Source organism: Neopsephotus bourkii, unplaced genomic scaffold (assembly GCF_033783945.1).
Source record: "Neopsephotus bourkii isolate Nb327-2 ecotype Australia unplaced genomic scaffold, CSIRO-AGI_Nbou_v1 NB_940, whole genome shotgun sequence".
Classification (NCBI taxonomy): Eukaryota; Metazoa; Chordata; class Aves; order Psittaciformes; family Psittacidae; genus Neopsephotus; species Neopsephotus bourkii.
The window spans coordinates 60,504-82,623 of NW_026901434.1; the positions used below are offsets into that span (position 1 = coordinate 60,504).

The 22,120-nt window shown below is 51.5% G+C and overlaps 1 protein-coding gene and 1 long non-coding RNA gene across 9 annotated transcripts; both read right to left on the bottom strand.

The window, feature by feature from the left end:
• Window positions 1–913: 913 nt before the first annotated feature.
• Window positions 914–22,075, bottom strand: CDIP1 (cell death inducing p53 target 1). Of its 8 annotated transcripts, none has more exons than XM_061358167.1 (6): window positions 21,998–22,075; window positions 2,869–2,986; window positions 2,270–2,383; window positions 1,750–1,896; window positions 1,230–1,494; window positions 914–1,121 (listed from the first exon to the last, which is right to left on the bottom strand). In XM_061358167.1, exons 3-6 carry the CDS (start codon window positions 2,352–2,354, stop codon window positions 1,010–1,012), a joined length of 609 nt encoding a protein of 202 aa, XP_061214151.1. In that variant the 5' UTR covers window positions 2,355–2,383; window positions 2,869–2,986; window positions 21,998–22,075; the 3' UTR covers window positions 914–1,009. The 8 variants fall into 8 exon arrangements, with proteins under 8 accessions (XP_061214151.1, XP_061214150.1, XP_061214149.1 ...); XM_061358166.1 differs by having other exon boundaries at window positions 2,885–2,986; window positions 21,998–22,074; XM_061358165.1 differs by having other exon boundaries at window positions 2,885–2,986; window positions 22,002–22,063.
• Window positions 15,909–17,335, bottom strand: LOC133214837 (uncharacterized). Its single transcript, XR_009726248.1, has 2 exons — window positions 16,280–17,335; window positions 15,909–16,235 (listed from the first exon to the last, which is right to left on the bottom strand). It is a non-coding gene; the product is annotated as an uncharacterized LOC133214837 (long non-coding RNA).
• Window positions 22,076–22,120: the final 45 nt, after the last annotated feature.

Here is a 22,120-nt window from a genome sequence, read left to right on the forward strand (position 1 = left end):
CAAAGGCCAAAAACGCTCTGGGGTCCCCTTGCCCTCCTCTGTCACAGTGCTGTGGGCAGCTCCTGTCACTGCCTGCTTGCCCCCTTCAACCCCTATCACGTGAGCTAAAACTAAACCCCTACACCCACATGCAATGGGGAACCCCAGCGGGTGTGGTGGTGGCAGGACGGGTGGTGCAGGGTGCGTGCCCAACAGCCCCTGCTGGGCTCAGGCTGTGGCTCTGCTGCAGTGCTGCGAGCCAGTGGGGGCCTGGTACTAACCTAACCTCCAGCACTGGGCAGGCAGGGGCAGTTGTCACTAACAGTGGGCAGGGGGGTGAGAGCAGCAGCAGGAGCACATGCAGCGATTGCTGGGCTGCTCTGGCAGGACGGAGGTGCTGATCAAGGGTGCAGTGCTGCTGCCACGTGTCCCCACACACACTATGCCTTGAAGGTGGCTCTGCCTACTGGCTACGTGCTGTTCTGGCTGGAGAAGGCCATGACCCACACTGAAACCTGGCACGTGTGGCATTGCCCTGTCTCCGTGCCACCACCCAACCCCTTCCTAAAAGTGCTTCTCCTGTGCGTGCTGTGGGCTGCTTGAGTCCCCCCTCCCCTCCTGCTTGCAACACCTGCCCCTGCTTGCAACAGCTCCCTCCCACCACACCCCCCCTGCACTGTGGGGGACCCAGGGGTAGGTGCCTCCAGCAGCTGCTGCTCCAGGCAAGAGGGGCATCACTGGCACCCCTCTCCTGGGAGCATGAGGGGGGTGCAGAGCAATGCCCCATACACAGCATCTGGGGCCCGCATCCACGTTCCCTGTGCACCCGCGTCACCAATCCAGCTGTTCACAGCGAGGACCAGAGGCTGGGGAGACGGTCACAGCTCTGAGCGGGAGGGAGCCAGGGATACACACACACACACGCACACCACTGGAGAGTTAAGCAAAGGAGTGTTGCACGCATGGGGACGAGGACGGCAGTGGGAGAGGGGCCGGTGTCATTCCAGTGGCTCGGGCTCCTGGGGTGCTGTTAGCACATGCGCTTGTATGTATAGATGTAGGCCTTACAATTGGGACACGTGTGTGTCACATCCTTGAAGTCATCGAACAGGCAGGGGATCAGGCAGCAGCAGAGATCACACCTGGAGCACAGCAAGAGGCAGAGTGCGGTGAGCTGAGGCACCCAGAGACAGCCCATGTGTGCCCCTGCCCTGACCCTCTGCCACCGCAGCTCTGCTTCCAGCACCTACCCCACAAAGCAGCACAAGAAGCCGAGAAGGAAGCTCATGAGCCCGATCTCGTAGGTGATCTTGGTGGTGATGGCTTGCTGGCAGTGGGGACACACTGTCTGCACTGGGGCGCCCTGGAAGATCTCACCCTGCAGCACTGTCACGGTGGTGGCGGTCCCTGATGGGACCAGCACTGTGGCTGTGTGGCCGCCAGGAGAGGGGTAGTGGCCTGGGGCCGGGTAGTAGCCCATGGAGGGGTGAGGGCCTGGTGGGGGGTAGTAACCTGCTGCAATGAGAAAGGTGCACAGGTGAGCATCTTTGTGCGTGGCAGGAGAGGCCAGAGCCTCACTGGGGGCCACCTGGCTGCCACACCAGGTATAGACTTGGGGCCAGGCCGAGCCCAAGCCACCCACCGGAGGAGCCTCTCTGCAAGCCCCAACCCCCATTGTGTCCCCCCCACCCGCTCCCTGGGAGCCACATGTTTCTGGGGGGTTTGTGCTCATCACCACCCCCTGCCTCACACAGCCCCTTAAGGACTTACCTGGTGGCACATAGGGTCCAGAGGGGTCTGTGGGCATGTGGGGGGGTATGAACCCTGGCTGCGAGGGTGGCTCGTACGGTGGGGGCCCAAATTCAGGAGGAGGAATGGGAACCCCCTGGGGTTGTCCCACCACCGGAGGGATGCCATCTGAAAGGAAACAGAGTCAGCAGGCAGGGCAGGAGGCTGCAGAGCTGATGGTGGTTCAGCTCAGTGGTCTGGGGGTTGGCCCCAGCACGGAAGTTGGGGAACACAATATGGGATGGAGAGCACACCCCGGGCCTCATCTTCTGGGCCACAGGAAGCCCAAATTCACCCCCTAGCAGCGAGCAGAGCCAGGTTCTGAGCAGGGACTGCTTCTGGCTGTTGCCACTGCCCCTGGGCCATCCTGCCTTCCCCAGAGGGTGACACAGAGACAGGAGCCGGGTATCGCACCATGCTCCCCAGCAGAGCGGAGCACACTGTGGGTCAGAGCTGCGAGTGGCCATGCCCAGTGCCCAGCAGTGCTACCCAGTGCCTATACCTGCTGCGGGGGGGGGTCCGTGCTTCTCTTCTATCAGCGGCGCTGAGGGGCCTCCTGGGTATGGCGGTGGAGGGTCGCTGGACATGGTTCAGGGTGGCCCTGCAAGGACAGAGCCTTCAGAAGAGATGCCAGCGTCTGGCTGTGCACAGACACCTGCCCAGAGCTGTGCCCTGCTTGGCGAAGGAAGCGACAGGCAACGGAGGGGGCTGGGGCTGGTGCGGCCACTGCACTGGCCTCCACACCCACCCCAGGCAGGAACAAGGCCACAGCCCCAAAGCTGGACAGGCTTTGGCACAGGAAGTGAATCCAAAGGACGTGGCTGCACGGCCCACGTGCCTGGCAGTACCGGGACGGAGCTGGTCTGCCAAGAGCCGTGGCCACAGCGTTATGGTGCTGCAGACGGGTGAGAGCTGCCCACAGTGCCCCCAGCTCCACCATCGGTGAGAGGCAGCGCTGCACCCTGAGGGGATGCGGGGACACCCTGAGCCTGAGGCTCAAACTCTGAGGTGGAGGGTGCCAAACCCCGAGGGCATTTCCAAATACTGCCACTGAGTGAGTTAAGGTAAGAACGTCTTTTAGAGCTGGAGACGTTATTTTACACGGGGTAGAATTTACCTGTCCTCTTCCTTGCTGCAGGGAGCTCCGAGGCCTTGGCAGAGCTGAGAAGAACAATTCTGCTGAGCAGTGGAGTCCGGTGGCTGGCCTGACCCGCCAAATCTGTGTGAAAAGAGACAGCAAGGGAGTTACAGAGAGGGAGAGGAGCCACTGCTGCCGTGCTGCCTGGGCCGGCTGCTCAACCATCATCATGGGGAGAGCAGGACCCTCCCCACGTGTGCCCCCGCTATGGCACGCATGAGGCTGTGAGTCCTTGGCACGTGGGAAAGCCCCTCCAACGTGCTTCAAAACGCAATCTCCCTGTTTACTCTGGCTCGGTTATATTTGGTAGGATGTGACTAAATTGGGAAATACAAAGGAGAGCTGTTCGCCCAGAGCTTGGGAAGGCTGCCATCTGGCATGGGACACCGTGACATTGCTGTCAGTGCCCAGGGAGCAGGGCTAGGAGCTCCCCTTGTGGTCTGCACAGATACTGGCACCCTCCGTCCTTCGTCCCTGATGGACCAGGAGCAAAGGTGACCCTGCTTGTCCCATTCCCTTTGGTCTCTTGCTGTCCTTGAGGTGGGTCCCTGTGCTGCCAGGATGGTGCTTTCTCAGCCAGTCCCACTCCAGCAGATCCCAACTGAGCAGGGAAATTGCACCCAGGCTACAGCCAGCCTGGAAAAATCCCATGGGCACAACCAGGGTGGCTCTGGACCCCAAGAGATGGCCAAGGAGGCACTGCTGCCACATTATCCCCAAAGCATTAGCAGCAAGGCTGCCCCGCTGCCCTGGCAAGGCACAAACAGTGGTTTGAGAGAACTTGGGGCCAAGGGGTGCTGGAGCGGGGCCGAGGTGGCAGCACCCTGCTGGGGTCACTGCTTAGGGAGGAAGAGGCACCAAGGGTCCTTCTGGCCTGATGCCACATGCTGGCAACCTGCCTGGGGCATGCTGACCTCCACGGCATGGCACAAGCCTCCACGGGCACCAGAACAGGCAGCAAGGGCTGCCTCAGACCTGCCAGCAGTGCACAGGGAAGATCCATCCCTGCCTGACCTGTCTGCCTTTGAATTCATTCCTGTTATTCTAGCTCATGCTCCCTGCATCCAAGCCACCTCCTGTAAGGTGGCAGGAAATCTTATCAGGTTTTAAGTCTCTGGAGGAGTAACACTACCCATTGCTGATCACAGGGAGCATCACTACCCATTGCTGATCACGGGGGAGCATCACTACCCATTGCTGATCACAGGGAGCATCACTACCCATTGCTGATCACAGGGAGCATCACTACCCATTGCTGATCACAGGGGAGCATCACTACCCATTGCTGATCACAGGGAGCATCACTACCCATTGCTGATCACAGAGGAGCATCACTACCCATTGCTGATCACAGGGGAGCATCACTACCCATTGCTGATCACAGGGAGCATCACTACCCATTGCTGATCACGGGGGAGCATCACTACCCATTGCTGATCACAGGGAGCATCACTACCCATTGCTGATCACAGGGAGCATCACTACCCATTGCTGATCACAGGGAGCACCACTACCCACTGCTGATCACAGGGGAGCACCACTACCCATTGCTGATCACGGGGGAGCATCACTACCCATTGCTGATCACAGGGAGCATCACTACCCATTGCTGATCACAGGGAGCATCACTACCCATTGCTGATCACAGGGAGCATCACTACCCATTGCTGATCACAGGGAGCATCACTACCCATTGCTGATCACAGGGGAGCACCACTACCCATTGCTGATCACGGGGAGCATCACTCATCAGGGGGAGCATCACTACCCATTGCTGATCACGGGGAGCATCACTACCCATTGCTGATCACGGGGAGCATCACTACCCATTGCTGATCACAGGGAGCATCACTACCCATTGCTGATCACAGGGGAGCATCACTACCCATTGCTGATCACAGGGAGCATCACTACCCATTGCTGATCACAGGGGAGCATCACTACCCATTGCTGATCACGGGGGAGCATCACTACCCATTGCTGATCACAGGGAGCATCACTACCCATTGCTGATCACAGGGGAGCATCACTACCCATTGCTGATCACAGGGGAGCATCACTACCCATTGCTGATCACAGGGAGCATCACTGCCCATTGCTGATCACAGGGGAGCATCACTACCCATTGCTGATCACAGGGAGCATCACCACCCATTGCTGATCACAGGGGAGCACCACTACCCATTGCTGATCACAGGGGAGCACCACTACCCATTGCTGATCACAGGGGAGCACCACTACCCATTGCTGATCACAGGGAGCATCACTACCCATTGCTGATCACAGAGGAGCATCACTACCCATTGCTGATCACAGGGGAGCATCACTACCCATTGCTGATCACAGGGAGCACCACTGCCCGTCACTGATCACGGAGCTGATCCCCCCAGGAGCTGAGCAAAGCCCCAGAGGCACAGGGTCTCCCCAGGATGTCTGTATTTACTAATATTTCTGCTCAGATGTCTGAAGTGGTGTGTGGCAGGCAAACAAACAGCTTCAAAGGGCAATACCAGGGTAGATGGGGGTCATCTTCTTCTCCTGTCTCTGTTCAGTTTCTTTCTTAAAGGCCAGGGGAAGGAGGGCCAGCCCATGCAGTGGGTACAGCGGAGCTGCCACAGCAGAGAACGCTTCCTGGAGGAGGAAAGCACCCAAGGTGCAGTACACTGCAAAGCCCTCCTTCTCCTTCAGTGACCTACAAAGCTACGAACTGGGCTGTGCTCTTTTTAGCTTCACTGGGGATGTAACGAAAAGGAGGACTTACTATTCTGGAAGTAGCCAGCCAACCCACTGGGCCCACGCTGGAGCCTCAGGCCTTCCTGCCCCCGTGCCTGCAGGGCTCCTGCATGAGCCCAGCCCCAGTGGAGCCCCCCGAGTCCTTACCTGGGGATAGCAGGAGCTTCCCTTGCCCTCGCAGGGCAGCTGAGCCCACAGCCTTCCTGAGGTACCACATCTCATCCCCTGCCTGCTCGGATGCTGACCTCCCTCCCGGTAAGGTAACATCTTCCAGCACTCCCTGGCCTGACTCCTTTTGTCACCAAAGCAGCTGACCAGAAACAGGAGACAAGGAGAGCAAGAGGCAACACCACCCACAGCTCCAGGTGAAGCAACAGCCCCAGCTGAGTCACCAGTTAATCCTGCTACCCTGACCAGCAGGAAACGGCGGCCACAAGGGCGACAGCCAATGGGTCTCAGAGACATGCATGCACTGAGATGGAAGCCGCAGGAGCTGCAGAGCTGTTCTGGTCATACTTGGCAAACTCGGCCACTCTTAATGCAATATTCCGCTTATTAAGACAGCAAGATGCTGGCTGTGTGCCCTTTCCAGCACAGAAAGCAAGCCTGTTGCTATTAAGCCTCTTAGAAGCTGTTTCTCCTGAGCTCTACCTTAATGTAAGAAGCACAAAACCTGCCTTAGCCCATTTCTGCACACAGCTTTCCCCCAGTGCTGGGTCAGCATTGGGCTGGAGCTACCCCAGAACATCACTCACAGGCAGTATCCCCTCCCAAAAGCAACGTGGCCAAAGCAAAGCAACACGGGCTGAGTCAGCAGCACCACTATGGAGAGGCAGCTTCTCTGAGCAGCACCCAGAAGAGCCAGGAGCCTGGAGTGTTTCCCTTTGGCCGAAGCATGCTGTTGGTACCTGGGCAAAGGCAGGAGAGATGGGAAGATCCAGCCACTGAACAAAACCACAGCAGTATTTTGTACCAAAACATGACCCCCGGAAGCACACAACAAGGATTCTCCCTGCTGGTCATTTCTCGTTTTACCTACCTTTTGCCAAAGATGACTTATTGTGCTCCTTCTGTCTTGCAAGAGAAACAGGATTTCTCCTGCCCACAGCACTGCCACAGAGAGACAGAATTGGAGGCCACGCTTTGCCCCAGCATCTCGAGCCCAATGAGCCACTCTGTCCCACACTAACCAGGCTAGTCCATTAAAGCTGAACCACCAGTGCTTTCCTGTGTCATGAAAACAGCTTAAACAGAACTAGCTGTTCTTACATGGGAAAAAAACATTCCCAAAGACTGCAGAAACTGCCTCCACAGTAGGGCTTACTGGAATAATGGTGCTTATAGATCAGCTGAACACCTAGGGGGGAAACAAAAGCTTTACAAATAATCTTGGCCAAGTTTACTGCATTTAAGTTCAAGGCCTGACAGAATCACCGATGTCCAGTTCAATGAGTCCTTTGGGAGCAAGGACCCATTGCAAGATTGTAAGACTCAAAAGGAGTTGGTTACCAGTGAAAGGATGGACAGAGATGCTATTTCCAGTTGAAAATGCACCTCCTTCCTGTGCCCAGCATCCCCAGCTCTAGTTATTTAGAGATCAATACCCCAAAACCCATGGCTCCCATTACTGACACATCCAAAACTGGTGACCACACAGCTCTCCCAGCTGCTTATAGCAGTGACGAGAAGAGCTGCTGTGTTACAGTCCAATGTTCCCTGCTGGCTGTTTCTCTTTCTGCAACATCCCTGTGGAAACAGTTTGAGCTTCAAACACGACAAGGGGAAAGGCCTGCCCATCCACACAGGTATGGTGGGCTCCAGCTGTGAAAAACAATGGAATTGTGGAGTGCAGCGTGATCATGGACCATAGCACCACCAGAACAGGTCCTGGCTGAGCACATAAAATAGATAATGCCAAGAAGAGGCCAGTCACAGACGGTTTCTGCACTGCCTGGAGATACGAAGGTTTGATGTTAACACCATTCTCCCCAGGCAGCAGTCATGTGCACTTCAGGCTGCTTCCTCTTGGGAATCACCAAGAGTGAGATGAACCCGGGCAGGACAGAGCAGGCAGATCACTGGCAAGCATTAACTCACGTGCAACCTGACAGCGCAGTGCTGGCCCTGGTGCAGCCCTGAGTCAGCCTCAGAGCAGCTGAGATCCACTCCCATGAGCAGAAACACCGTCTGCGTGGTCTCTGCGCCTCCGGCCTCTGGCGACTGGAGACTCATGATTTGGCTTTGTTCTGCCTCTGTGAGCACTGGTTTCAGCCAACGGGGCAGGAAGCAGCGTTTGTTTACACTCAACCATGTTCGGTGATGTTGGTACTTCAAAAGCTGCTGCTGCACGTTTCTGGAGCTCTTCCTCCACAAAAAGTAACTTCCAATACTTAGAAGAGGAAAAAACACACTAAAATTAAATGAATAATAAGAGAAAAGGATGTGACCGGTTTCAGCTTTGTTGTACATCAAAAAGACACAAATTTCAGTTTCCAGGCTTTAAAAGCAAAGTCAAGAATTCTGAATAAACTGGCGCCCCTCACTGAAGCCAGCCTTCTTCCCCTTAAAAAAAGGGACAGCACTGTAGGCACTACCACTCCAGTTTTCCCAGCCTCAAGAAAGGCACCTGTGTGCCACAGGCTTCTACCTGGTCCAGAAAGAGGGAAATACCAAGACTAGGAAGACAGACAAATATGCTGAGTATGAACACAAAAGGCAGGTCAGATACTGGCAAAACATCAGCCTGTTATCCTTTAAAGGGCTTTTAGGGGTAGCAAGAAGAGACTGAACAGAGCAGGGTCAGATGAGAGGTGGTCAAAGCCATACCCTGACCATGGCAATGCTCTCCTTCACAATAGATTTCTGAGTAGCATCTCCAAAGCCCAGCCTGGGTGGGCTCTGCATCGTGTTCTGCATTACCCCTGTGCCACAGCACAGGCCAGGAGTGCTGCCCTCCCCATGCACAGGCCTACTGCACGCTCCCACACAGCTTGTGGGGATGTGGCTCAGCTCCCACTGCTCCCGAGAGCACCACACACAATCCACAGCACACAGCCCTTACCTTGAATGGAAAGACAGCAAAAATCCCTGCTGAAAAAGCAGTGTCAGTGGTTAATTCTGGCCGGGTTTATGTGGAACAAAGGAAAAAAAGAGAGACGTTTTCCCTGCAAGCGAGCCAAACTTCCCCCTCAGCCTTGCCTCTTCCCATGCGCATTCGCTGCCTCCAGCCCGCACACCACCTCCTCAGAGCCAGGAGGGAAGCAACAAACAGCAGACAGTGCTGCAGCCTCCTTTACAAAGAGGATGCCCTGGCAATGCTTGACCAGGCATCACTACCCCTCCTTTACCCCGCTGTTAACCCCAGCAGCACCTTCTCAACTCATCATCCTGACCCTGGGCAAGACAGCGAGAGGGCGCATGCCTACAACACACTGGCGGAAGGCACAGAGGGAAGCCCAAATTAAGGACTAACGGGAAGGTCTGTTCTTTCTCTAAACTGCATCTCCCGAAGCAGAAGAAGCCCTGCGCCTCCAGCAGCGCTGCCAGGGAGCACAAACCCACTGTGCAGGAGCAGCCAGGCTGCTGCAGAAGGGCACACTGCTCCCACACTTCCGCACTCAGATTTCAGCTGCAGAAATCAAGTCACTTCCCGGAGGGTCAGGCTCTTCCTTTGCTGTGACGGACAGCTCTGCTGGCAAAGCAGGGCAGGAGTCGTCCTTTAACGCAAAGGATTGCTGGAGGAGAAGGTTATTCGCTGTTCAGTCTAGCTACATCAGATGACCAAAGCTTCCTGCTCTGCTCTACAGCACGCGAATCTCTGGAGGAGCATCCCCGGTGCAGTCCTCTACCTTGGGACCTCGGATATGCCATTTAACCTTCTCTGTGCCACAGTCACCCAGCAGGCTAATCAGCTACAAGCAGGATCCTCCCTGGAAGCCAGGTGCTGTGTCCAAAGCAAGATTTCTCCAGGCATTAAATCCAAGGCACAATCAGATAATCTCCATGACACAGCCCAGGCTCAGCTGTCCTCAGCCAGAGATTCAAATTACTGCTTTGCGCAGCAACTCTGTATGGATGTCAGGAAAACCATACACAAAATCCCCCTGCTTAAGACAAGGATGGTTTATCTGCAACACCCACAAAGGGTTATGTGCAGGAGGAGCATTTGTCAGGACCTTCTGCTGCCTCTGGGATTCTCTCCAGTGCCATTCGCCTCCAGATGGGCTGAAGAAGTGTTTGCTGGCTCTCCTCACCCGGGCTGCAGAAACAGCACTGCCAGAACCCGGTTAACCTGAACATTTAAAGAAACAACAGCAGAAATGAAAGAACTGGGGTAGCTCCTTGCTCCCTGTTCTGGGCTCCCAAACCACAGCACACTGATGCAGAAGCATCATGCGTCTGCATCAGGGAGAAGCCATTACCCTACACTTCAAGACTGAACCCCAGCCCTTACATATTTAGGGGCATCAGGGAAGGTCCAGGCGTGCACAGAGCACTCTGGACCACCACAGGGCAGCTAAAAGACAGCTTTGTGCACATGGAGCAAGCACAGGCTGCCCTGCAAGAGGTGCTATGTTTCAGACCTTACCAGCTGGCCTCAAGGCAGACTGTAATACGGTAGGTGTTCTCATGGATGCAAAGGTGAGTTTAAAAGTAACATTAAAGACAAAGCTGAGATCCTCTGTACCTCAGCAATCTGCTCCAGCTAGACCAAGATGAGAAAAGGAGGGTGGCACAAGCCAAATCCCTGGGGAACCAGAGAGCTCTTCTGTGAGACATTCACTGAAGTTAGGAAGCTAACACTTGGTAACGTGCATGGGAAAGCACCCACCAATATCAGCAGCTGTTGCCTGCAGCCCTGTGTATCTACTTACAATTTCCCCTGGGAAGGTAAGTACTGCGTTACATCATCCATTTGATATCTAGTTAATAATGTTAAATTTTAGAGAGGCAGCCTGGAGTTTCCCCATGGACCACTTCAATGCCTTTATAGCCCACTGGCTCACTGAGCTCTGCCACTGACGGTAGTGGCAAGTTCTGCTCCTCAGTTACCTCCACACAAAAGTGTCTCCTGCTGTGAGTTTGCTGCCTGCCCATTTCAATGGCACCTCCAGCTCTCACACAGAGAAGATGAATATAGGATGATCACCCACTGCCCAACTCGGGATTTGACAGAAATCCTTCCCAAAACTATGCTAAAAATATTTTATTCCTTTATGCACCCATATTTTTCATTACTCCCTCATTCTACAGATTTTTTTTGAGAGAAAGTCAAACAATAATGCAGCTATATCATCGCTGAATCTAACTGAGTAGATGTGTGACTTCCACTAAATAATGCAGTAAGCTCCAAGGGAGGGAGAAATTAGAGTCATAGAGGATCAGCACTTTTGTGGAGCCGCATGTCAGTGTCAGAATTAATCAGAGCCCAAGAGCCTATTCAGAATTCCCTTGCAACACAATGAAATAATTCTGAATACACTGGTGGTGATTCCAGATCCATTTTCCTTCCAAGGGATGTACAAAACACAGTACTAATGTTCTCTTATCTGAACCATAGCACCAGCTTGCTATAGCACCAGCTCCAGTCTCAGTCATAGAATCACAGAATCCAACATTAGCATTTTCTACCCCCAAAGATACCCCTACCTTGGTGCCAGAGAAGCTGCTGACATTTAGATTTTACAGGTACAGTGTCGTCTTGGGTTTTTCTCCGAGTACTAATGACAAGTGCTCTCTATCACTCAATTTCAGTGAAGGCCACAGCTCACTCTGTGTGAAGAAGCATGGTTTGGGGTTAAGCAGGAGAGTGTGTTTAAGGTCTGAGGTCTCTGAGTCCTATCGCCAACAAAGAGGAGCCATGCATGTCCAGAGACACACACTGGAGGAACTCCTCCGTGCTGAGGCCACTCATCGCACTTGCCTTGTTCCTCCCATGGCATGACCAGACCTTCCCATTTCCAGGCCAGGACTTCTCTTTTAGGGTGGCCCAGGGCCCTGCCAGTGTGGGGCTCACTCATCCCATGGCAGTTTGACAGGAGGAGGGCACCTGCACTCCCTGCTCCCAAGCTCAGCTCATCTGCCCTGCTCAGAGACAGATGAACATGTCCATATCCCAGGTACAGAAGGGAAATCCCCTGGGTTAATCAACAGCCACTGACTGTGCCCAGCACTGGGTCATGTCCAACAGCAGCACAGGGACTCTGAGGGAGCCCTGGGATGCACCCTGAGTCACACACAGCTCCTGCCTGTCCCATTTCTCCCTCCAGTTCCAACCAGACGTGCTTAGTCTGTGCTGACTTCCTGGTACAGGGAAGTCATTTTTACTCCAAAGCATTTCATGACTAGTTTCAGTAAGCAGTACCCATTTTCTGCCAACTCCTTCATAACCCCTTCCCCAAAACTGCTGCTGTCTGCCGAACAAAGCCATGTAACAAGCTGCTACATCTCTGTCCCTTGGATCCTGCCAAAAGCTGCTTCCCCATGAGCCTTATTTGCCAAAACTGCTTGTTGGAAGGCAATGCACAGCAGTCCTATCAGGGGAGACTATGCAGGCATGCAAAGCCAGGGATGTCACCGGCCTGGCTCACTTTAACGTTGATTCAGAGAAAACTCCAGGGACAAACTTGCCAACAAAGTTTTCAAGCTGACAAGCAGGTATTCTTCATTGCGGCGCCGGGAGACACGGGGGATAGCTCCTCCTAATGTGTGTCCCCATACTGCTGCACAAGCCATCCTTATATAGTCCCTGGGCATACATACATGTTCATGAGGCTACGTATGGATTACATCATTTTCCAGAATGTTCCCCGCATGCGTACAGAATTGTGGTGGTGGTCTCTGAGGGTCGGTTACTTCTTCCAACAATCTTCATCACTTCTGGCCACCTCTGGAGCACGCACAGTAGACACTATACCAGCTTAATTGGTTCGTTAGCACCAGAGGCATAATAATCCTCCTGTCCTCCTACTTATCAGTTAGTTTAACTGCAGCCCATCCTGGACACCTGCCATTCCCAGATACTCCTTGTCCTTGCATCCTGTTCTTCTGGACTGTTTTTCTTAAAACTATGTCAACTATAACGATTTACCTTGTACAGGAATTCTCAGTATGTTCTCTAGCTGTAGTCTACTCTTTTTTTCTATGTATCATGCACCTCAGTAGTTTTCCATTGCTGCTGTTACAAAGCCATCAAACTTAACATTACTTAAAACTGATTATAAAGGTTTATATATTCCATTTAGTAATTTCATGCTCCCCCTTGTCTCAACGTAAGCAGAACTGACAAGAACACTGACCAAGACACGAATGAGCTAGCCAAATTCAGGAAGATGTGCAGTCAGGCCAACAGAGCTGTGAAACCAAGGGTGAAGGAAGAGAGATTATGTCCTCTTACCTTTCAGGCACAGCTCCAGGCACCAGCCTAGTTTTGGCACATGTGGGATACCACCCAGATTCTGCACCAATTCCAGAACCATGGACACAGCAAGTGGAAGACCTCTTGCTGAAAATCTAGACACAGCAGCTGGATTCAAGGCATTCCTAATACACAGCAATACACCTCCTCAAGTCCCTGTTCTAAGATTTTCTCTACTTTTAAAGACAACACTCCGCTGCTTTACTGTGATGCTAAAAGCAGCGCTGATCAGAGGGTCCTGAGACTGACCAGTCCTGAGTGACCAGTCCTGAAGCTGGGTCACTGCTCTCACAGCTGAGGAATGAGCCTGCTGAAAATCCAAGCACATAACACCAAGTTACCTCAGGGCAGGTAAACAGCTTGGCTCTCTGGAGGACTCAGGACTGAAATCCTTTCCAGAGCCTGATGAAGACACAGCAGCTCCCACCACCACAACACCAAGCTGAGAACTGTTTGCTCTCTCATCAGAATAGCCCAGCAGCCAGCTCAAACCTGAGCTCCCACTGTGCTAATGCATCCTGAATTGTGGCACCCAAGAGGGAGTCTGAAAGGCTAAAATAACAGCACTAAAATAGTACAATTATTATTTTAGTACTTTAGTACTAAATAGTACTATTAGTATTTTAGTACTAAAAGTACTAAAATAACAGCACCTGTAGCTTGAAGCCACAGAACCTCCATTCCCAAAACACCAATATGCTCCAGAGGACGTCTCTGTGGAAGACCTACAACAAACCCAGGAGAAGAGTAGATATTTAACAGCAGTAGAAGCAGTCTCCAGTCCCAGCTTCACTCTCTTCCTCAAAGACTACTTTAAGATTCTGGAGGAGCTGCATGGTCACAGCAGAGCAGGTGGGAGGGCAAGCTGAGACTTCAGCACATACCAACACGTCCTGCGAGCACTTCCTTTTATACCATAAAGCAGAATAAAGGCATGAAGTTAACTAGAAGACAAACTGAACACAACTTCAAGAAAAGGGCAGCACACACACACTAGCAGAAGGTATTTATCCAGTGGTCAGTTAAAAACTCAAGCCCAAAGGAGTCAGCAGTAGAATGGAAATTCAACCATGACTGCCTTCCTTCATTCTGTGTTCCAGTCTTTGTCCTCCCCTCCAACCCAAGCCTCCAATGCTCCCCTACTGGGTGTTGGGTGACTGGGACCCCCGAGGACCTCAGAAGCATCCCAGGTTGAAGAAACACTACAGCAGGGATATAGCTTTAGTCCATTATTTCCTCACAAAATTAAGCTGCTCTGAATCCCAGGGGCTCCTTTCCCTCTCTTAAAAGGGTGGCGTGCTTCTTATTTGGAGACACAATCAATAAAAGTCAACAGGCTGCTTTTAATTCATCAGAAGCCAGAAATCTAATCTCAAGTTAACAGCACTACCCCAAACACAGCTATTGCATCTCCCATTTAAGTTACCTTCTGGGGGCACCAGCAGGCGTGGATTTTACAGCTGCAGTGAGCAGGGCTGCCTACATCACAGCCACTAATTTATTCTCAGAAAGGCTAATTTAATCCGGCAGTGAATGTTCTCAGAGGTTCCTCACACAGAAAGCTTTTATCTTGGTTGGCTTAACAACAATACAGCATATCCAAAAACGTGGAGGGATGCTAAAGAAGAACACTACCCTTGTGTTTTGAGTCCTCTAGTACTTTTGGCTGAGAAATTTTTCTTGGTAACCAGACTTTGAGAAAACATTGAATGCCTCTGGTGCTTTTAAAACGCCAACTGAATTTTCAAGGCAAAGTATACAACAGCTCAGGCTACTTCCCCCTTGCATACAACTGTGTCTTGACAGAAAGAGCTGTGCTCTTAATAAAACTAAAACCCGTCAAAGACTGTTTCATATTAGACACGATGTTCACTTCTAACCAAGCATCTGCCTAGCAGGAGTGGAGGCCAGCACGCCTGGTTCAGGGTGTACTACCTGCCGCTGGAAGGTGGCCTTCCCCAGCTCACCCTACAGAGCAACAAACTCCAGAAGAAATTACAAAGTTCTCTGTGTTACGAAGCTGTGTAACTGCATCATGAAGCACTTCAGAGACAATACCCTTCAGATTTCCAGCCTCTGCCATCCATGGGGGCAATAACTAGTTAAGCAATTGGAAAGCTTTTTTATTATTTTAAATTCTAGTTTGTACTTTCCCCTCACCTGTGAAAGGGCGCAGAGGCAGCATCCACAGTCACACTTAGCCATTTGAACCGGAGTGCTCTGCCCATCAGCTCCTCAATGAGAGTCACTGTGTCACCTGTGTCATGTGGACATGGCGCGAAGAAGTGGTCCTCACCTTGCAAACTAGATCACTAGAGAGCCAAGCACAGCCCCTTGGAATTAGAGGAGCTAAAACAAGGAGGTTTTAAGCTTTACAATAGACACAGCCATAGCAGTCTAACCATCCACACTCATGGGAGTGCTGTGAAAGAAAAGCTGGTGCTGTGCAAGGACTGCAGCCTGGATCATGCCTGAGAGTGCTCCTTTGGTACAAGAGCAAGCACACCCCAGATGGCATCCAGCAATTTAGGATGATTCAGAAATCTGGGAACAAGTTAAAAATCAGAGAGAAGCAGAGCATTAAGACAGGCCAGGGGAAGAAAAAAAAAAAGCAAACCAAAACAACACAACACTCCCCTTGTTCCCATCTGTCAGGAACTGCTGTGCCAAGAATAGCCTATTCAGAAACCAGGAAATTCAAAGAGAGCAGGGAAGGGCTGACTCATGGCCATCTGAAGAAAAAAAACCAACACAACAAAACAACCCAAAAGAGATGGAGAGAGAACATGGACAGCAGCTGTTCTGCATTCTGGAGATACCAGCAAGTCAACCCAGCACATACTAGCCAGTCTCTAAAAGCTCTGCAGGCACATGGTGCAGCCATAAAAAACAGTTGACCCTCCCTCTGCTCCTGGGAGGCAAATGTAGCCCTGGTTGAATCAGGCTAAGCTGGTGGTGCTTCCCAGACAGGACATAAAGTGCTCCCCATCTATGCCCTGATCTTTGCCTTTATTTGTTCCTCTACAACATTAGCATCCCAATATCACAAAGACTTCCAGGCTGGGCAAATGCTTTCTATAAGGGAAAGTGCAGTTCATTTCAAGGATGCTACCAGCAGAGGGTGAGGAGCCGTTTCCCTTACCCACACTGGAAATGCACAAAGTAAAGCTTCCTTTAAAGCTTTACCTTGTGCACTTGGACAGGTTTCCAAGCACAACTTGGACAGGTTTCCTACAACAGCCGAGGAGAACACAAGCACTCCCACCTCGCCCCCAGCCTCAGTGCTGCCTGTCTCACCTCCAGTAAGGCCAAGGCTATCGTTAAATTTTGCCCCTCACGTCACAATCTGTGTTCTGTGACCTAAATGAAATCAATTTTACAATAATTCTTGCTGAGGCAATAATCTTACTCTCTCACCCATAATCTAAAAGATTATACCTTCTTTCCAGCTGTGGGAGGAAGCACAAGGTATTTCTGAGCAATGAGGGCTTATTTTTAATACAGTTCCTCAGCGACTCCTTATGAAGTGTATCTTTTCAACCAAATGTGCTTCAAAACATGTTTGGAAAAAAAACCCTTTTGATTCATTTTATCTTGCACTATGAGATACTGTCAGATTAAAGATGCCAAGGTAAGAAGCAGAAAGACCCTCTGAGTCCATCCCTGCAGGGAGCAGGCTGACCATGCCTGCCATTGCCAGACTGGCAGACTACCTGTGCTCACTTGTGACTGCTCCTCATCCACCACGACTTGTCTCAATAAAAGATTCCGTTATCAAATGATGTAAGTCAGGGCTTCCTCTGTAAGGATACTTTCACCAGATACCATTGTGGGACATCAATGATCACAAAACAGTAGTCGCTGAGATCTGGAGCGAGGCAGGAAGTGCACTGTTGTCTACACATGTAGCCCAATAGCAAGAGAGAGCAAGCCTCTCTGTTTTCCCTTTTTACACCTGCAAAGTCCTATTAGGAAGTAGGCTGTATGTTTGAGCAGTATAAACCAGGGGGGAAGCTCAGAGAGCCTGACATACCCCTCTGCAGTGGTTAAAGAGCCTCTCCCTGCTGCCTGCACAGGTCCCCACGTCTCCCACTGCCCATCCCAGGCAGGGCAGGGGAATGTGTCCTGCTGAGAAGGCAGCTCCCACAGACCAAACCTCAGCTCTGGGACTTGCCGGGATAACTGCAATGCCTTCACACATAGACCCAGCCTTTGCACTAGCTGCCAAAATGGAGCTGAGGGTACCTGTCCCAAAGCAAAGAGGCTCTCATGGCTCAAATTGCAAGGGGATGAAAAAAAGATGCAATATGGCTAGAGCATGGGATGTGCACATCATAGTGACAGATGGAATTTATGACTGTAAGATGGAATGCAAGATGAAACAGTGTAAACTTGAAAGCTAGAATGCTCCTTCCAAAAGCACAACTTCCAAAACTGTTCATAGGTAATCAGCCTGTTAGGGCAAGGTAGGGAAGATTTTCTTCCTAAATGCAGAGACTGGGTATCAAAGGGTTGGGAACATACACCATAGGGAATGTGCCCGCACACTGGTTCAGGGCAGAAGGAGCACCATCTCAGCACAAATGTTTTAACTTAAATTCTCCTAATCCGTAAGAGAACTGGGTATCATTCCATTTTCTATGTATAAAGGAGGCAAAGGAAACATAACTACACTAATGCAGAATTATTTTACTAATCACAATAGGTAACAGAGAAATACACTACTTAAGTTGCAGGGAAAGCCCCAGCTCACTTCATTCTCTGATCCTCCTGGGTTTCATCATGTGAAGTTGAACACACAGAGCCAGCAGCTGTTCTTCTCAATTCCTAAGATGCTAATTACATCTCCATCTTTTGGGGTTATTTCTTGTATTTTCTTTTGCTAAATTCAGGCCTGCTAAGAGAGTTCAGGTTAAAGATAACTGCACTAACATATGGCCCCATACAGGGGATGCAAGGCATGAAGCGGTTTCCTTCCTACTGCCATTCTTTACCTAGATCTGGGATCAGCACGGGCCTCTCAAACAGCCCTTTCCACCACAACAGATTTTAGACTGCAGCCATGAAGTACCTCTGAGTAAACAAGCCCAAAGCAAAAACAGCCACCAAGCCTATGTCGTGTCATCCATCCCCTCCATCGCCCCCCCCACCCCCCCAAGCTTCAGAGACATACTGCTGAGGAAATAGATTGTGATTTCCTATGGCACCTATGCTAATAGTGTTCCCTTTGATGGGAGGAGGAGATATGTCCTTTGCAGAGCCTGTAAAGATCTGATGCTGCTTATGAAAATTGCACTGCTGCTCTCCACTTGCAGGATGAGTGCTGAGTGCCAATTGGGAACAATAGGAAAATAGCAAGGTGAGTATCACATCCCAAGGCAGAAGTTGCTCATCATGTGTTTTTTTGAAGGAAAAAGAAGGTACATACACATCTGTGCCCACAAATGTGTGCACTCAGATACCTTGTTCTAAATCTTCAGGAGAGTCGGTTTCAGGCTAGAGTACTTTGTTCGCATTAACAGTTGCAGAATCAGGTCCTGGAAGAAAATCCAGCCAAAACCCTCCAACAATTTGCAGAACAACTGAAGTTGCCACTGCAAGCCATGATTTTTACTGCATTGGAGGGAAGGGAAAAGTACTGTATAGTTAGAATCTTTCCTTTTAGAATATCACTGACTGCTGCTAAGACCCACGAGGCATATCAGCATCTATTTGTTGTTTTCCAACTCTCCTGTCCTCCCTGTTTTCAGCAGCTTTGCCTGTATCAGTCTGAGAGAACACCACCTTCTCATCACAGAAGTCAGCGTATCTGCCTAGAAACTTGAAGGTATATTCTACCTTTGTTATTATTTTAACCTCCATATTATGCAAATACCATTGCTTCCTTGCTTAACCTTGCAGCCACCAATCTTTTCCTTGGCTTAGTGCAAAGCTGAGTAAATGTGAGCCTGCACACTGGAAAACTACCACACATACAGAGGCCTGGTAATAGCAGCAAAAGCGATGCACAGCCCCAGTGCAGATCTTAGCAAAGAACTCTATTAAAAAGAGTTAAAGAAAAGTAGATTTTTTCAGTCTAGGATATGCTCTCATGATTAAAGCAATTGTAAGAAATCAAATGTATGACTCTACAATGGTACCACAAACAGACATAGAACACCAAATTTCATACTTCTCTTTACCCATAAGGAAAAAAAATATCCTTGGATAAGAGCAGATACTAGAAGTCTGTGTATCTCCTTCCAAACCCACTCATCCTCATACTGGAAGATCTTTGCATCACCACATCCTTTAAATACAAGTATTTATCTGCTAAATTCACATCTGAACGGGGGAAAAAGGCAGTATTTTACGTAATAAAGTTGTTTTCATCCTTTCTCTCACTATGTTAGTGAGTAACACTGGCAAAAGGAACACTTCTGCAGATGACAATGGACCAAGTGACCAGTGTCACTTGGTGTCCCATGTGCCAAGGACCCAAAGCTCCCTGAAACACGCACAGTGTGGGAGCTGTGGACAGCCTGGCCCCTGGCTGGATGCCCTTCAGCTACAGGAGTGCATTAGCTGTGTTTCATCCAGAAGGAAAGCAGTGGCTGCGCTTCGCATCACTGTGTGATTTCTCACACACAGAAAGCACAGCTGATTAGGAAGTGAGCTTCAAAACCATGCACTGACAAGGCACTGAGAGAGACACCCTCCCTTCTCATAACAGCAGCTCCAACCAGAACAAAAACATGAGGAAGTGAATTTCAGGTGCAGGACCTGTAGAGGAAATACAACAAGAAACTCAGCATGGTCATCCATCTGCTTAGGAAGGGCTCAGGTTCTGACAGAGAAGCTCCCTCTCTGTTAATTGTCCCAAGTCACACCCACTGCAAGATCTTTTGGTACTCAGCATACAAACATGCACATCCCCTCTCCCATCACCTCCCTGAGCAGACACAGCACCCATACCACAGCAGCTGGGGAGGACTGAGCACGTTTGCTCCACGTGGCATCACTCAGGACATCTGGGGACATTGCTCCATCACCCCACCCTTGCTACAGCCTCATCCCCCATCTGTGCCCAAGCCATGCCACTAAACAGCCTCACATCAGTTCCTAAAGTCCTCACTTCCCTAGCTCTAAGTAGGAATTCCTTCCTCACATAATGCCTAGAGAGAACAACACAGATACATCACTAAATGCTCCCAGGGATTTCCTGGGGAGCACGGACATCGCTACAACATTTAGACAGAGAAAACTTTGGGAAAGGAAGTTTTCAGCCTGTGCTTTCCACACTGACACGAGCTCCTTTAGTTCCTAAAATTGAACGAATGACATACTATGGTTGTATGCTACACTACATAATACTCATTCTAGTTCCCCCTATTGCCTATTCCAAACACACACTCTGGAAAGCAGAAAGGAAAACCCCATTTCAAGCACAGTTTGAAAGGGAACAAACAGTAGGCTATGTTGCATATTCACAAAGCGTTTCTCAGCTAGTTCTACATTCAGCCCAAACCCCCTATAATTACCATTTAAAACAGCTCTACTTAAAATCATTGTGCCTGACCTACTCAACCACCTGATGTTTCAGGCTCAGCCAGGAACATGACAACTGCCAGTCCCCTCACCAGTTCTCATCAGTGCAAGCACATCTCTGAGCAGCTTTTCCAGCGACACCTCGGAACAAGGGGCACCCACCTAGGCTTGCAGTGGCTTGGAGAAGTTTAACCTTGAGCATGACTCCTGCAGATGATCCAGAGGATGTTGGCATGGCTGTGTCCATCCCAGCCTGCCTGTTTCCTGCTCCCCTGCACAGACCTGGAGCTCTTCCTGGGGTCCCAAACTCCATCCCGATATTTAGCAGCATTTACAAACCACTGTGCTCTTCATAAATTGAGTGCTGCCTTAACAGCTCCTACGCTTTTGCCTCTCCAGTCCCCTGGGGAGGCAGAACCTAGGTCTCACCACTTTAATGGTTAAAGACCTCTCAGGCTCTTACTAATATTTATTCACTGGTATTTGTTGTGCTGCAGTTCCCATTAGCTGAATGAGCTCTCCTCCTTTCACAGGGTTCACACTGCCACTGTGCTGATGGGCAATACCATCCCCATCATCTTAATCTCTCTTCCTGCTTGTCAAAACACATAAACTTCTTCCACCTCCTCTAAAACGGGCTCATCATTCCTGATCACTTAACGGGCAGTTCCAGCCCAAGCTCCTCTCTCCCCAGCAGGGACGACTGCAAACACGCACTTGTACCTAGGCCTGGCTCCCTCCTCCCGGGGATCCGTCACGGTAACGGGTCCTATTTGCTCCTCTCATAGCAGTGCCCTGCAGGCAGCTCTCCACCGTCCTCTCCGCAAGCTGGCACGACCGCGGCCGGGCTGAAGCGCTCTCCTTACAGCCGAGCGCCTCTTCCCAAGTACACGACCTCACTTTCCATCCGATTGAATTTCACGCCGCGCCCGCTGCTCCAGCCCTCCAGCACAACTGATCCTCCCTCCCGTCCCAACCCTTCCCGCACTGCTGAGGGTACAAACTGAAGCTCGCTCTGGTTTTGGTCGCATGCTGCGGCACTTTGTGGCCGCTGCGGACAACGGTAAAGCCCAGTCCAAGTGCAGGGCCTGCCTCCCTGGCCCGTACCTCTCCTCTGCAGCAAGCGCTGCAGGCACACAGAGCACAGAGGCCATCCCTGCCTGGAGCCGCGCTGTCCCTCCTCAGCGCGTTAACCGGGCACTGATTTCCATCCCTCTCTCCGTATCAGCGGCAGACGGTGCAGGGCTCCTGCGTGTGTCCCCTCCGTGCCCAGTGTCCCCACGCTCCAGCCGGCCCCGCTGCCACAAGGCCGCCGCGGCCTCCCCGGGCCTGGGGGCACGGACCCCACAGCCTCCCTCTCCCGGTACCACCCTTCCCCGGGGCCCGACCCCCACCGCGGCCTGGCGGGGACGCACCTACCGGCTGCCGCCTCCCGGCTGCTGCTCCGGCACCCACCGGCTCCGGGGCGGGGCGGGGCGGGCAGCGGGCGGGGCCGGGGCGGGGCGGGGCCGTGCTGAACCCGCCGGGGGCTGGGGCTT

What these genes read in the sequence shown, in the direction of transcription:
- CDIP1 (XM_061358167.1), bottom strand. Translation starts at nt 2,354, where the DNA reads ATGTCCAGCGACCCTCCACCGCCATACCCAGGAGGCCCCTCAGCGCCG. An exon ending in CGGACCCCCCCCCGCAGCAG is followed by an intron (nt 1,897 to 2,269) that starts GTATAGGCACTG and finishes GTTTCCTTTCAG; the next exon opens with ATGGCATCCCTCCGGTGGTG. An exon ending in TGGACCCTATGTGCCACCAG is followed by an intron (nt 1,495 to 1,749) that starts GTAAGTCCTTAA and finishes TTCTCATTGCAG; the next exon opens with CAGGTTACTACCCCCCACCA.